Consider the following 15,338-nt stretch of genomic DNA (forward strand, 5'->3'; position numbering starts at 1 on the left):
GCCAGTGTTGGGTAAGTTACTCTAAAAAAGTAATTAATTACTAGTTACTAATGACCTCTTCAACAGTGTAATTGGATTACTGTACTAAATACTCTCTCTAAAAAGTATTTAATTACGTTTAATTACTTTCAAAATCCCATATCAACCTCAACCAGCTGAATAATACAAGGATATACAGCTTTTTTAATTCTTTCAAATAAATACTATAAAATTGCATGAATTATCCTTAAACTGACCAAGGTGGAGAAGGTTACATTATAAAAAACATACTTTTATAATAATTACATTTTGACAATACAGACAATACATTTTGATGTTAAACCCACTATTTTTTTGTGTCTGATCTCACGACATTTCACACTTTTTTCATACATATTTTACAATAATTCATACGAATTTGTACGAGTGCGGGCGACACCTCAAAATGCATACGAATCGCTGTGAGATCGGATTGATCTACACAGTATTTACCTCAATTACATCAGAAGTAACTGTAATTAAATTACAGATAAATGAAGAGTAATCCCTTACTTTACATTTTCAAGGGAAAAGTAATTAAATTACAGTAAGTAATTACTGCCATTTTTTACTGCTAACAAGACATTTGGCATTGTGAGGACCCTCACATATTCCCCCGTTGCATTATTATGCATTTATTTCAACTTTAGTAGTTTAAAAACTCCTAAATTTGATTTTTTTCTCACACTTTGGCTGAACAATATTTAGTCACTAATCACTTAGTAATTAGTTACACCCAACACTGTACGCCGCGTAGACACCGAGGAACATGCCCAAAACTGGTTAGCTTATTCACGAAAACAAACGCTAACGTTCTTTCTTTTCACTGTCCCGCATGATCCCTTGGACACGTCCGCGAACGGCCGACCGCAGGAGATCGAACCAGACTGCGGGACACAGCTGTGCATGCTCTTCCCACCGGATGAGAGCATTGACTTGTATCAGGTCATTCACAAAATGCGCCACAAGAGGAGGATGCACTCAGAGCCTCGATCTCGGGGCCGACTACCCCACAGAGAGCCCGTCCCTCGGGACGTGGGAAGGTTAGAAATGTTCTTTGGACTGATAGTGCGCACTTGTGTCCCTGTCACCTGATGCGAAGGGAACAAGTGCGTTTTTGTTATCTTTCCACCTTCGTCTTCATCGTCACTTGAGAGCGAGGGTCAGAGAAGAGCAACGAACCAAGCTGACCAGAGCAGACCGGACCGGCTGCGGCTTTTGTGGGAAAGTCACGGCCTAAATCCTGCGTGCTGTTGTTAATTTTGACGGTTAACGGGAGCAGAAATGGTGTAACGATTGACCTGATATGCCTGTTAACTGTTAACAACTTAAGAATGGTCTAGTTGTAGCACTCTGAGGTCTGTTTTGTTTCTGTAGATGAGACTGTGTTTAAATTTGTTCCCAAAGCCTTTTCTTGCAGGAGTGTCCATGGGGGAGATAGAGCCAGTCAAATTTGGGACTCTTTTAAAAGGAGCCTTAATAATTAAAGAGAAGACGATGGCACGTCGATTTGAGGGGCAGAAAGCAGTCGTTGTTTAAAAAAAGCTTTCAAGAGGACTTCTTTGAAAAAGCAGAAAAAGCTCCAGTGTGTGCTTTTAAGGATATAGATAGTTGAAGTGTGCGGAGGTGTAGCGTCAAACGGTGAACAGGGAGAGACAGGGAGGGAGGGCATGTTCTTCTGCAAAGCTGCTGGAGCGAGTAGTCGTCCCGTTTGCAGTGCATATGGACTCGAATGGCACCAGGGACTGTCCCTATAGAGCACTGCTTTACATGAACTCAAAGAAAGGCCCCAAAAAGGACTTAAACGAGGCAAACGTTATGAGGAAGTTTGTCAATTTACACGTTGTCTGGCCAAAGCCCCAACTGATGGACTCCAGTTTGGATGTGTACACGTCCCTCCCCTTTCCCCACCCTCTTTGTTACAAAAAGCCCCTTCCTCTCGATCTCAATGGGATGTTCCAGATGGTGGTAGGTAGGCGGTTTGGACTAAAGATGGTGTAAAATGATGATGCCTCCACCCTCCCCTTCTTCTGTGTTTCTCTGAGCCCTCCATGGACTGAGTATCCCAAGAGAAGGGTTATTTCCAGATGTCTGGATCTTCTCTTGGTCTTTTTTTGGTTTGCTTTGCAATGGACTGCACCACTCCTTATCACTCCCCCCTTCTTCTGCTTTACCAGGCCCTCCCATTTAAAATGTGTTAAAGCATAAGATGGACTTTTATATGAACTTTTACTCTTACTCTAAAAGTATTTGCCAACGTTAGCAGTCACAAAACTACAAGAATGCGGTATGTCACACTCTCAACCAGATTTTATTGTTCTCCACTGTTTTTGACATTGGGTTTCTCACCATTTGTTAGAATGACATTCTCACTAAGGGAACGGTCTTTCTAGAAAGACTCATCAAAAGTGTTTTAACAATCCCTCATGGCACAGTTCAAGGGGATTTTCTGGCTTCAGGACACACAGCGAAAGCTTTATACAATTCTGAGCAGGGCTCTACTGTTACACTGGGACTATAACATTAATGCTAATACATGTTTACTTGGACGGTTTTATACGTTTATAAGCAACTATCTTGATGTCTTTGTCAGTGTGAAATAGTAGCAGATTTGACCGATCAACAACTGGTATCCAAACATATGTATTGGTAACGTAACTTAAATTAGTCATAGGGCTGTCAAACGATTAATCGCGATTAATTGCATCCAAAATAAAAGTTTGTTTACATAATATATGTGGGTGCACCGTTTAATTATTTTATATATATATAAATACACACACATGCTTGTATACATTTAAGAAATATTTTCATGTATATACTATATATAATTTATATTATAAATATTTTATTTCTTAAATATACATGCGTGTGTGTGTGTGTATATATATATATATATATATATATATATACAATTATACACAGTGCACCCACATAAATTATGTAAACACAAACTTTTATTTTGGATGCGATTAATTAATCGTTTGACAGCCCTAATTAGTCATTAACATGCATTTAATGTATTAATCACACTTACTATTTGGATGTCAGTGGCTGCTTTTTGTAGTTTTTACTTCCAAGTCAACAGAGAAATGCGCTTTGTTTTTTGATAATTGAAATTAAGCTGACATAAATTATAGATATTATACTTATTTAAGTTCGTTATGTCAGCAGTTCTTATTTCCGTGTAAAGTTGAAGTTACTAACTGGAGATAAAATCAAAACTAAAGCTGGAAAAAAAGCCTAAATGGTGAAAAAAAACTAATACAAATGACTAAAATGAAAAGCTTATTCAAATTACTAAAATAAATGGTAAAATGACACTGCACACTGAATGTTTTTGCATGGTAGATGGAGCACAACAGGGTTTGGTGAACTTGACAGGCCAAATTTAATGCGAAACTCATCCTACCAGGGGTGCGTTTCCCGAAAGCATCGTTAGCCAACTATGGTCGCAACTTCCGTCGTTACCAATAGAGTTCAATGGAAATTGCGACCATAGTTGGCTAACGATGCTTTCGAGAAACACACCCCAGACCCTGACCAAAACAAAGTCTGGTCACACACACACGTATCCAGAATGCAAGCACAACGCATCCTGTTGACTTGAATCGAAGACAACGAAAGACAGCCAAATGCTCCATAAAACAATTTTCCAATTGGGTGAGATGCATTGGGAGGTTTATTCTGATGGTGTTATTGGAGTGATTTCACTTGCATGGGTGTGCAAAAAGTTTTTACACTTGAAGGTAGTGAAATACTCACAACGTAGAGCTCTGCTGAGGATTGAGCAGTGAAAAAAAAAAAAACACCAATGTGGCCTTAGGATTAAAGGACTGTTCTGGGTTCAGCTCTAGCAACAGCATTTGTGGCATTGTGTTGATTACCTGATTTGGTATCCTTGCAAAAGTTATCTGCTTTACATGCTGAAAATTTAATCTGGTTCACTAAGCGCTTTTTTAATTTTACTCTCGAAACTGCATTTTAATGCTTATTGTTGTTTATCTAAACATCTTACTGTAGCCATGACTTTTTAAAATGAGCTCTAACCCCAGTCAGGCATCATTTTTTGACATGTTTGTAAAAAGTATAACTTTAAGATCAGTTTAAGGTCTTGATGGTTTTAAACTTGATGCAATTTTTTTGAAAGTCCCTAATAAAAGTTCAGTTGCAACAAATATCAAAAATTAAACCATTTAAATAAATAAAAAATCTAGCCAACTAGTTGATGAATTGTGATCCAGGCCTAATCAAGATTTTGTCCACAAATGCTGAGAGTAGATTGTATTGAACCCAGACTATTGTTTTATGCAGGATGCTAATATGCAAAAAAATATGTGTCATGCAGTTTAGGGATTAATTTAGTTGCTCACCTAGACTTTTATCATTAACTAAAATGAGTACAGTGAGAAAGAAATCTGCTAAGATATGTAATCCTGCACACACACACACACACTGATAACTGAAAGAAAAGTGTTGACTGTTTGCTTCATGTCTGTCTGTTTTCTTAAATCAGTGCCATCTTTCACATTAATGTACCTGATTTACGTAGGCGTCGCCCTGAAGAATATGACATGCACAACCGGAAGCGGCCCAGGATTGATTACACTCCAGAATTCCCCCAGAGACCAGGTCAATATCTGCCATGTGTAGCGCTCATGTATCCTCTGGTGTCTGAAAGAAAGAGACGTTACGGCTTTTTATCGAGTCACTTGTGTTGTACCGTAGGTGAAAGTATGGCATCTGAACTGCACCCTGAATATTTGCTCTTTTTTTTTTTTTTTTTTTTTGGTCCAATATTGTTGTAGCTTTTGTGTTTTTAAAATGAAATTGTAAATTTTTGGTTTTATTGTTTGTGCTGTTTATCTGTCGTTGGTGAAATCTGTCTCACTTTCGCTGTCCGTTTAGGTTTTATGCAAGACCCTCGCAATCAGCCTGTGGACAGGTTGGTCTCGTCTTTCCCCTCAATATCCTGCATTTCTGAATGCTCTGTGTATTATAACTTCACGTAATATCTCTTCACAGGCGCTTCACTGGTGTCAGGAGAGATGTGTTTCTCAACGGAGTAAGTTTTTCTTGACTTAAGTCAACATTAAAGGCCATTCGCAACCCATTTTATTGATTAAAATCTCCTGTAGAGCTAAAAAAAAAGACTATTTTATCAAATGGAATATCATTGAATTGGAAAAAATCAATGATATGAGATGAAAAATAAGAGCCTTAGCGATTAGTAAATAAGTTTCAAAGGTGGAGATATTATATATTTGTTAGATTATGAAGACTAAATAGTTGTATTATTTGGCTGGAGGGGTGATAACATGCACAGTGACGCCAGGAAAACTCATTGAAAAGCCAATAGTCTCAACTTTGGTTGACTTTAGTTCCATGCCAATTAACGTTTGGTCATGATTCATACAAATCAAGTAATGAATGGACATATAAACATGATTAACACTTATTTTCTTATTTCTAGTCCTATAATGACTACATGAGAGAATTCCACCACAACATCGGGCCTCCACCACCATGGCAGGGAATGGTAAGATTGACTGTATTCCCTGGGTTTTGGGTTTTCTGAATCTCTTGTTCTGGTCATACATTTTTTTTCTCTCTCTCTTTCCTGAAGGCCCCGTACCCTGGTATGGAGCACCCTCCCCAGCACCCATACTACCAGCATCATCATCATCCTCCTCCACCGCAGGCCCACCCTCCGTACTCCGGACACCATCCCATGCCCCATGATGCCCGCTTCAGGGAAAAGAGGGTTGTTCGCTCTTTCGCCTCCAGTTTGGTAAAGTTTAGCCACTTAAAGCGGCTCGAAAACTACCTAGGGCTGGGCGATACATCGAATATTAGCGATATAATTTATTTTTTTGCTTAAAATATAGAATTTAGGGTATATTGTGTATCACAATAATGTGTTTCTTAACCTTGCATCTGAAGGACCCACAACACTGCACATTTTCTTTAGCCGTTTCTCAATATGCGTTCTTTTTATATCCGATATTTTTTATTTTTATTAGTATTATTATTTATTTTTTTTTTATGTTTTGCTGCTTGTATATATCTGTATAGGTGTATGGATATATACTGTAGATCACCATGATGATAATAATAATAATATAAAATTGTAAATGTAAGACTGTAAGAATTTAAGGGGAAGGAGTATATAAGTTTTACTTTTTCCTCCTCCTTTTCGCACATATAATAGAAGTATGTCAACAGCAAAGAATTATACATATATATTTTTTGCGGCTCATTTGTTTTGATTTTTCCTAAGTTTTTTTTTTAAACATTGCTTTATTTACTTTCTTTTTATGTACGAAATAAAGATTTCAAATTCATTTGCAGAATAATCGGACTCGTGTCCTCTCGTCCTCGGGAGTTTGTTCTCCTGAGTCGAACTTGGCAAGTCCGAACCACCCAGGACGCAAGTCCGAAGTTTTCGTACTCAGTATTGAGAAACGACTTGTGTCTCCTTCATAAAACACACCTGATTCAACTCATTAGAGGAATCTCCAGGACCTGTAATGGGTGTGTAAGAGGAGACTTTCTAAATGTGCATTTGTTGGGGGTCCTCCAGGACAGAGTTGAGAAACACTGATTTATATGTATAACATTTTTTTGAATGGGAGCTGCTTTCAATGAAAAGCATCAAAGGTTTCTATTAACAAGGCATTGAGCATTGGAGCCAATCACAGACATTTCTGTTGAGTGCTGAATGCAATGACCAATCAGAGGCGTTTAAATTGGTCAGTGGCGCGTAATGCCAAATCGATACTATCACAATATTTGGATGCGATTCTCCAAGTTTTGTATAAAAATAAAAAAAAATAAAAAGAAGAAGAAGAAGAAAAAAAGTGGCTTTTTTTAAGCATTAGACCATGGGAAAAGTTTGAATTGTACACTTACACGGACTGTATATATTTACAAAAACAGTTCATCATATCTTTGGGTTTAGCCACCTATAATATTAAATATCAAAATTTTTTAATAATATCCAGATATAAATTATCGATATCGCCCAGCCGTGTTCCAAAGTAGTGGGAACTCCTACTAGCAACCCAACACTACACGTGTTGGGTCGACTTGCTAGACTAGCTCACTAGGTTTTGGAACTGAGCCGGTGTGTGTTTTTACATGTTGCGTTTTTGCTTACTCGTACTTTCAAACTTTTGTGTGGCAGCATGACTACGATATGCGCGTGGACGATTTCCTGAGACGAACACAGGCCGTGGTGAGCGGACGCAGGAGTCGCCCGCGCGAGCGTGACCGGCAGAGAGAGCGAGACCGGCCCCGGGACGGACGACGCGACCGAGAGCGAGAGCGCGGCAGAGAACGTGATCGCGAACGAGAGCGGATTCGAGATCGCGAGAGGGAAAAGGAGAGGGGCCGATACCGGAGATAGGGAGAAGTGCTTTTAACCCTGTTTTTGGTTTCTTTCATTTTGTAGATAGTGTGTTTAGATTTAGCTTTTGATTTCTTTTTTTAAATAGTTAATGTTCATCAGAAAGCTGAACTGAATCTTTCTGGGCATTTTTTTTTAATGTTCTCTCAATCCCATGCCATTGTTAGCATCATGCATGCAGTGCATTAAACTTTAACTGTGAAACCAAAAAGCAATTTTACCCTCATGTTTTTTTTTTAATCATTGGTTCTGTAGCTGGCTCAACATAGTTGAGATGGAGCTGCTCTCCCCTTTGTATGTTTTTTCTTTTATTTTTTCCCCTTGTGAGCAGACTGCCTGTTCTTTACGTGGGTATTGCAGTTTTTAGGTGTTTGCTAACAATGCGCTCGTCTTTGTGATTTCTGTTGTACATTTAAATAAGGTCATAGGTGCCAGTATTCCAAAGCACTGCTCAATATGACTGTTGTATCAAGTATGTTTCGTTAGCTTTGTCTGAAGCCAGGCCTGTTTTCTAGTGTTTTGATCGGGAAGTGAGTAAATATTCCTACATTTGCTTCCTCTGTCCAGTCAAAAGATAAATGTCATGAAGGTTTGTAAAATGACTTAAGCCATTTGTTGTTGAAGTATCTGTTGGATACTAATATGGATACCTTTTGTACAAAAAAATAAAAGAAAGTGAATTACTGTTGTTTTACGTTTATATGAAGATGACATTCACTGACAATAAAAAATACTTCCTTGACACTAAGCTTAATATAATACTTGTATAGTGAATAGTATACAATAAATGCATCATGAAAGGGATAGTTCACTTTGAAATTAATTTTTGATATGTTTTAGCTTACCTCAAAGGCATCCAAGATGTAGGTGTCTTTGTTTCCACAGCATTTTCAATTTTGAAATTTTTTGGTCAAACCGTTGTTGTCTGTCAGGGGACCTCCCTCGGTTCACCTCAAAGAGCACGCACAGAGAAGTCAAAGTTAAACGTGTTTTAATGACTCGTGAATGTAAGTACCCACTGATGCCCTAAGACACGAAACTAGCAGTTTGTGTGAGAAAACTAACAGTATTTATATCGTTTTTACCTCATGTTAACAGCCGTCGAACTGATCTGAATCGGGTCCAACTGAACCGTCTCCAGGCATTACGCCGGAAGTGATCTCTCGCGCGTCTACGACATGCATTGTTTACACGGAGATTTCGGAAGCTTTACCTTTCACTAAACATATTTAGATATACATTGTTTACACGGAGATTTCGGAAGTTTTACCTTTCACTAAACATATTTAGATATATCGAAATCGTCTTCCCGTATATCTAAATATGTTTAGTGAAAGGTAAAGCTTCCGAAATCTCCATGTAAACAATGCGTGTCTAGACGCGCGAGAGATCACTTCCGACGTAACGTCTGAAGACGGTTCAGTTCAGTCAGAGAAAGTCTGGTTCAGTTCGGTTCAGTTGGACGTCTGATTCAGATCAGTTCGACGGCTGTTAACAAGAGGTAAAAAAAAAAAAAAAAAACTATATAAATACTGTTCGTTTTCTCACACAAACCGATCGTTTCGTGTCTTAGGCCATCGTACACTTACATTCACGAGTCATTAAATCATGTTTAATTTTGAGTTCTCGGTGAATCGACCCCTTAACCTCCAATGTATGACTGACAGACAACAACGGCTTGACCAAAAAATGTCAAAATTGAAAATACTGTGAAAACTAAGACACCTACATCTTGGATGCCCTTGAGGTAAGCTAAAACATCAAAAATTAATTTCAAAGTGAACTATCCCTTTGAAGTAGTTTTTCACCATTTTGATCAGAGATCCTGAGATACATTTTTCTAAAAAGTTAAAGGATGAAATATGTTGCCTTTTTAATATAGCTAATGTTTGTTTTTGGAGAAGTCCAATATGACTTGTAAAAATTAAAATGTATTGACAGTGGGGAAAACGCAACATTTTAAAATAGCACATCGTGAACATATTTTTGAGGCATCAGCACTTAAAACGTGTTTTTATGCATCCAGATGGGTGGCATAAATGTGTGCCTAAACCAGATGACCCTCACCTTTTCCACTGATAAAAGTGGTGACCATCAGCAGTCAGCACCCTACACCACAAACCCACAGTGTCCGAGTTTCGTCAGCTAATCTCTGGCGTGCATCAAGGTTCAGTACTGGGTCCGCTACTCTTTTCGATGTTCACACCCTCAACTGGCACAATCATAAAAGCAAATGTCTTCTCCTATCACATGACGTGTTGCTCAAACCTGATAAAGAAAGCGTTTGACTATGGACCCCCTACCAGGAGGAAATGCTCCAAAAGTTCCCAGAGTTTCTGATGCACTCAAACCTCAGGGGTGTACAATATGTTTTAATTATGTAACTTTTTGCTATTCTCAAAAGGTATTTTATATACAGATGAAACTCGAAAAATTAGAAAATCGTGCAAAAGTTAATTTATTTCAGTAATTCAACTTAAAAGGTGAAACGAATATATTATATAGACTCATTAAATGCAAAGTGAGATGTTTCAAGCCTTTATTTGTTGTAATTTTGATGATTATGGCTTACAGATATGAAAACCCTTCATTCAAAATTAGAATATTGTGAAAAGGTTTTCATAAGCTGTAATCATCAAAATAACAAAAAAAGGCTTGAAATATCTCACTTTGCATTTAACGGATCTATATAACATTAGTTTCACCCTTTTAAGTTGAATTACTGAAATAAATGAAATTTTGCACGATATTCTAATTTTCCGCGTTCCACCTGTATTTCAGTTTTATACCAGCCACCCTTCACTTTAGCATTATCATCTATTAAAATAACATTTTTATTAATCACTTCAGGTCTAAATAGCCTAAATAGTTCACACGATAGTTTATTATTCAAGAATAAAACGATTCTTTAGGGTTTTTATGGTCCACAGACTTTCAGGGAACTCTAAAACTTGCTCTCATGTTTGTAGTAGCTTAGAGTGGTTTGTATCACTGTAGCTGCAATGTCACCCATATCAACTCCCATGATGCTTCAGTAAACCTGAATAACATCATCCCATTCCCGCACAGGCCAGACGCCGTTCTCCTGTACGTTGGACGGGGAGCTCTTCCAGTCCCAGGTTTTTACAGGAACATTCCAGTTGGGTCCATAGTTGGCCATCACATAGTCCCTAGTCTCGCAGGGAACCTGGACCTTCAGCTCCATCAGCTCGGCCCAACACAGACTGAATCGTGGGAACACGTATCTGTCGGCAAACAATGTAAATATAAGACGACGACATTTCATGAAAGTAAAAACAAAAACTGATTTTCTCTACGGCTTTCCACACTTAAACTAGTTAACCCTGGGTAATGGGTATCTTGCTTCACTTTCATACACTGTTCTTGTGTGTTTAACCCTCAAACCGTATTCACTTAGAGCCCTTAATCCTGTAATTTTGGACAAATGTGGGCACCCAGGTGTGATCCTAATTTTTATTTATTATAAATGTTATATCACTGTCTTCGATAAAGTTTTGTCTATCCATTTATGGTGTTTTTATTTTATTTTGGGGGTATTTTTTAATTTATTTACTTCAAAAAGTACCATATTTTCTGTGTAAATTATTCTTATTTTTATGGGGTTTTTTTTAAACTACATTAAAATATCATTCCAATAAGTTCTTAGAGCTAAAACCTAAAGATGAAGTGACTTTGCTGTCACCTGGTGTCTTATTTTGGCTTATTTTAGACTGCTCTAAATTACAGTTTTTCCCATTCATTTCTATGGGTGCCCATTTTTGACCCAAATACAAGATTAAGAAGTTTTTTTCACCCACTTAACATTGTAGAATTGAGTAAAAAAAAATTGTGTGTGTTCAGGAGAAAAACTTTAAAAAAGTAGCCAAGTCTTGTACCGCTCAGATCAAGGGAAGTATTTTTTTAAAACAAATCAAAATTATTTTGCCCACATTTGTCCAGAATACGGTTTTAGGGTTAAGTGCAAACAAATCAAATAATTAATAAATAAATAAATGACAGGTAAAGTAATTTCTGACTACCTCACTTTGTTGTTTCAAAGATTGGCTAATGGCACTGTATTCACACACGGGCATTAATGGGGTCAAGCAACATCCACGACTGGAAGCACGCGACTGATATTAAAAGCAATGTTTAATTGATAATAGAAAACTCTCTAATACTCACTTGAATTTTTTCCCACTCTTTGCCTGCGTACCTCCATTCCAGACAATGTCGCCTTCATCATAAAAAAAGAAAATGTCCAGTTTCACATCGTTCCCCTGAAAGGAGAGCTCCAAACTGTCCTCCACCTGAAATTTAAACAAATGAAGGGTGAAAATGTGTCTGATGGAGCTTTTCGGTTCTTAAACAAGATTTATGTACATCAAGAGGTGTGATGTTGCTTATTTCCATCAAGAGATGCATACATATTTTGTCAAGATCTTGTATGGAGTCCAGCTCTCTGCAAAGTCTCCTCCAGCAAATCCCAAACACTTTCAATGAATGTAACATCTGGACTCTTCATGTGACATTCACCTCACAATCTGACATTATCATCCTGGAATATGGCCATGATGCGTCTTCCTACATGTTTTATTAAGAATTGAAAAGCTACACACTCCATCAATTAGGTTTAGATGAACTGTTGCCAGTATCTTCTTTTGTGTTCAACAGAAGAAAGAAACTCATAAGGTTTAGAATAACTTAAAAAGGTGAGTAAAAGATGACAGGATTTTCATTTTTGCTCATGTTCAAGTTAATCCCTAACCAGAGATGTAAGTAGAACTACTTAAGTACTAAAATGCTGTATCTGTACTCTACTAGAGTATTGTTTTTTTCTCATACTTCTACTTTTACTTCAGTAGATATTTTCGATGAATTTAATACTTTTACTTTGATATTTTTTTTAATGTTCTGCTAGTTACTCGTTACAATTATAAAAAATTTACGAATCATTCGTTGCAAGTTGGCTTTCATGCTGCCTAAATCACACGGCAGTTTTATAGGATAATTAAAGCAGGGGTTGTCCTGCAATGACATTTTTTTGGCGCCCGCCAAAGCAAATTTGTATCCTGCCTTATTTGATTGCTAGTTCAAACTTTTGACTGCTTTCTTTAATAATTGCAAGACACAATACTTGTACTTTTACTTTTAGTACTTAAGGGATTAGTTCACTTTTGAAAAAACTTTTGCTGATAATTTACTCACCCCCATGTCATCCAAGATGTCCATGTCTTTCTTTCCTCAGTCGAAAAGAAATTAAGGTTTTTCGTGAAAACATTCCAGGATTTTTCTCCATATAATGGACTTCAATGGGAACCAGACGGTCCAAGGTCCAAAAGACAGTTAATAACAGTTTCAGAAGCAGCTTCAAATGTCTTTAAACGACACCAGGCGATGAATAAGGGTCTTATCATGCGAAACGATCGGTTATTTGAAAACTTATTCCAAACATGTAACTTTTCTAAGGACAAATGCAAGCCTTGGTCTATTCTGTGAGGCGCGTTTGCAACGTCACGTAGTACGTAATTACGTTCAAAAGGTCACGGGCGACGTAGCCGGAAGTACAGAGTCAGAGTGTTTACAAGTTGAACGCATAGGTTGAATGTGCAAACGAACTCAAACGGCGTTTACAAAAAAAAATAATTAAATGGTAAAACAACGATGTCGGACCATTTTGATTCTGTACTTCCGGCTACGTCGCCCGTGACCTTTTGAACGTAATTACGCATTATGTGACGTTACAAACGCACCTCACAGAATAGAGCAAGGCTTGCATTTGTCCTTAGAAAAGTTACATGTTTGGAATAAGTTTTCAAATAACCGATCGTTTCGCACGATAAGACCCTTATTCATCGTCTGGTGTCGTTTAAAGACATTTGAAGCTGCATCTGAAACTGTTATTAACTGTCTTTTGGACCTTGGACCGTCTGGTTCCCATTGAAGTCCATTATATGGAGAAAAATCCTGGAATGTTTTCATCAAAAACCTTCATTTCTTTTCGACTGAGGAAAGAAAGACGTGGACATCTTGGATGACATGGGGGCGAGAAAATTATCAGCAAAAGTTTTTTCAAAAGTGAACAAATCCTTGAAGTAGTGAATTTTTAAAATAAACTACTTGCAATACTTAAGTACAAAAAATGTTGAATACTTTAGTACTAAAGAGCACTTCAACTTCTACTCAAGTCACTTTTTTGATAGAGCACTTGTACTTTTACTCAAGTCCGGGTTTCTAGTACTTTATACATCTCTGTCCCTAACTAAAAAATGAATTGCGTTTGAAGTAACAGAGGGCGATCTGGGTTTCTGGTCAAGTCAAAAATTAAAACCAGGATCAAAACAAGCGGTTTAATATGTATCTTAATTGGTACGACACGTTCGTAGGGTGACAGGCTTTTAAAGGGAATGGGAGATGAGACTCTGATTGGTTTATTGCATGTTACACCCAAAACCCACCCATTACTCATTAAGAGAATAGAGACAACAGTTTTAGACCACGCACTTGGCGCACAGACTGTTTTTCCCATCGTTAAACTAGCAAAAGTGGATCCGGACACGACCTAAGTCGTGAAATCTTGGGTCCTTAAAATAAGGCCCCAAGTCCAAATCTACTTAAACTCTCAAAATCTCCTTACCTTTCCGAACTTGTGTTTCAGTGGGAGACCAGCCTTCTGAAACGCCTGAGTGATGTCATCCCTATAATCTTTGATCCAAATGCCCAGATCAACATCTTTACTGTAGGGAATGATATTACACTGCCTGTACCAACCTGTGGGAAAGAGGAAGACAGTTAACGTTCTTCTTCTTTGCCAAACAATAAAACTAAACATAGGAAGGTTTTGAAATTTGGTACAAAGATGGAAGACAGTATGAACGTCAACCATGGCAAATTTGGAGTCTCTATCTCAAACGCTGTACCAACATCTCAAATTTGCACCAAAGTTTATATTAAGGCCTATAAACACACTCATCATATTGAGTAAAATACAACACTAGATTCGCCATCATTTTTTTGTTAAACCTGGACTGTTCATCAGATCTTAACCAAATTTGGTTGTAAGATCATGTTGGCAACAAGATTTATGACAGACTCAAGCATTTTCTATAACACTTCATTCAAATAGCACCACCTACTGGTCAAGAAATATGAAAAGAGTTATTTTTGTTTGTAACTCTATAACAGTTTGGCGTAAAATATTGAGACTGATCTCGTTATGTTTGGTCATGTTAGTGTTTTTGTGTTGCTAGTGTTGGCCATACTGGATGGCAGCCATTTTGAGTAGGGCTGGGTATCGATTCAGATGTTCAATTTCGATTTTCGATTTGATTCTCGATTCGACTATAATAATTATAGATGTAGGCAAATACAAATCCTATATTTATAAAAAAAAAAGAACAGTGGATATACATTTACTTGGGGTTAATTAATACAAAGAAATTAAGAGCCATAAATAAATCTATATAAGAGCCATATAAATAATAAAATAATAAGAGCCATATAAAACTTTTTATTTTAGGTACACTACCGGTATACACTAAATGCATAGACAGGATTTTGATACAAGATGCAAAATTGATGCTGAAAATTGGACAAGTCAGAACAAATCGCACAGCTTTGGTCAAACGGGATCAGGTTATTTTATGTTTAAGATAGATATAGATAAATAAATATATAAATATTTAGACGATTTTTTATTACATTGATCACACCTAAATGTTTTTTTTTATTTTTTATTAAGAGTTTATGCAACACGTGGAAGTAGAGCCCGACCGATAAAGGATTTTGAAGGCCGATACCGATACAAATATTTTTGGGTTTTAAAATTCGATATTCCGATATATCGGCCGATATTTTATTTATTTTATTTTTTTATTTTTTTTAAACTGGACATGATAGTCACAAATTTTGT

The 15,338-nt window shown here is 37.2% G+C and overlaps 2 protein-coding genes across 4 annotated transcripts in view; one reads left to right on the forward strand and one right to left on the reverse strand.

Annotated features, from left to right (window-relative positions):
• The window catches only part of ythdc1 (YTH N6-methyladenosine RNA binding protein C1), a 21,199-nt gene extending 13,089 nt beyond the window's left edge, over positions 1-8,110 (forward strand). Inside the window, exons 10-16 of one of the 3 annotated variants that reach the window (XM_089129812.1) lie at positions 892-1,061; positions 4,535-4,650; positions 4,927-4,963; positions 5,044-5,083; positions 5,492-5,557; positions 5,645-5,782; positions 7,205-8,110. In XM_089129812.1, the coding sequence (XP_088985938.1) occupies positions 892-1,061; positions 4,535-4,650; positions 4,927-4,963; positions 5,044-5,083; positions 5,492-5,557; positions 5,645-5,782; positions 7,205-7,426 (789 nt within the window). In that variant the 3' untranslated portion in view covers positions 7,427-8,110. Of the gene's footprint in view, positions 1-891; positions 1,062-4,534; positions 4,651-4,926; positions 4,964-5,043; positions 5,084-5,491; positions 5,558-5,644; positions 5,810-7,204 lie in introns of all 3 variants that reach the window. The other 2 variants (XM_089129811.1, XM_039662129.2) reach the window with 2 other exon arrangements.
• The window catches only part of fktn (fukutin), a 13,816-nt gene continuing 5,936 nt past the window's right edge, over positions 7,459-15,338 (reverse strand). The window contains exons 8-10 of the mRNA XM_089129813.1: positions 14,064-14,197; positions 11,612-11,736; positions 7,459-10,671 (exon numbers count right to left, since the gene is read on the reverse strand). Coding sequence (XP_088985939.1) covers positions 10,458-10,671; positions 11,612-11,736; positions 14,064-14,197 — 473 coding nt within the window. The 3' untranslated portion in view covers positions 7,459-10,457. The remainder of the gene's footprint in view (positions 10,672-11,611; positions 11,737-14,063; positions 14,198-15,338) is intronic.

This window comes from Pimephales promelas, chromosome 4 (assembly GCF_988280905.1).
Source record: "Pimephales promelas chromosome 4, fPimPro1.hap1.1, whole genome shotgun sequence".
Lineage (NCBI taxonomy): Eukaryota > Metazoa > Chordata > Actinopteri > Cypriniformes > Leuciscidae > Pimephales > Pimephales promelas.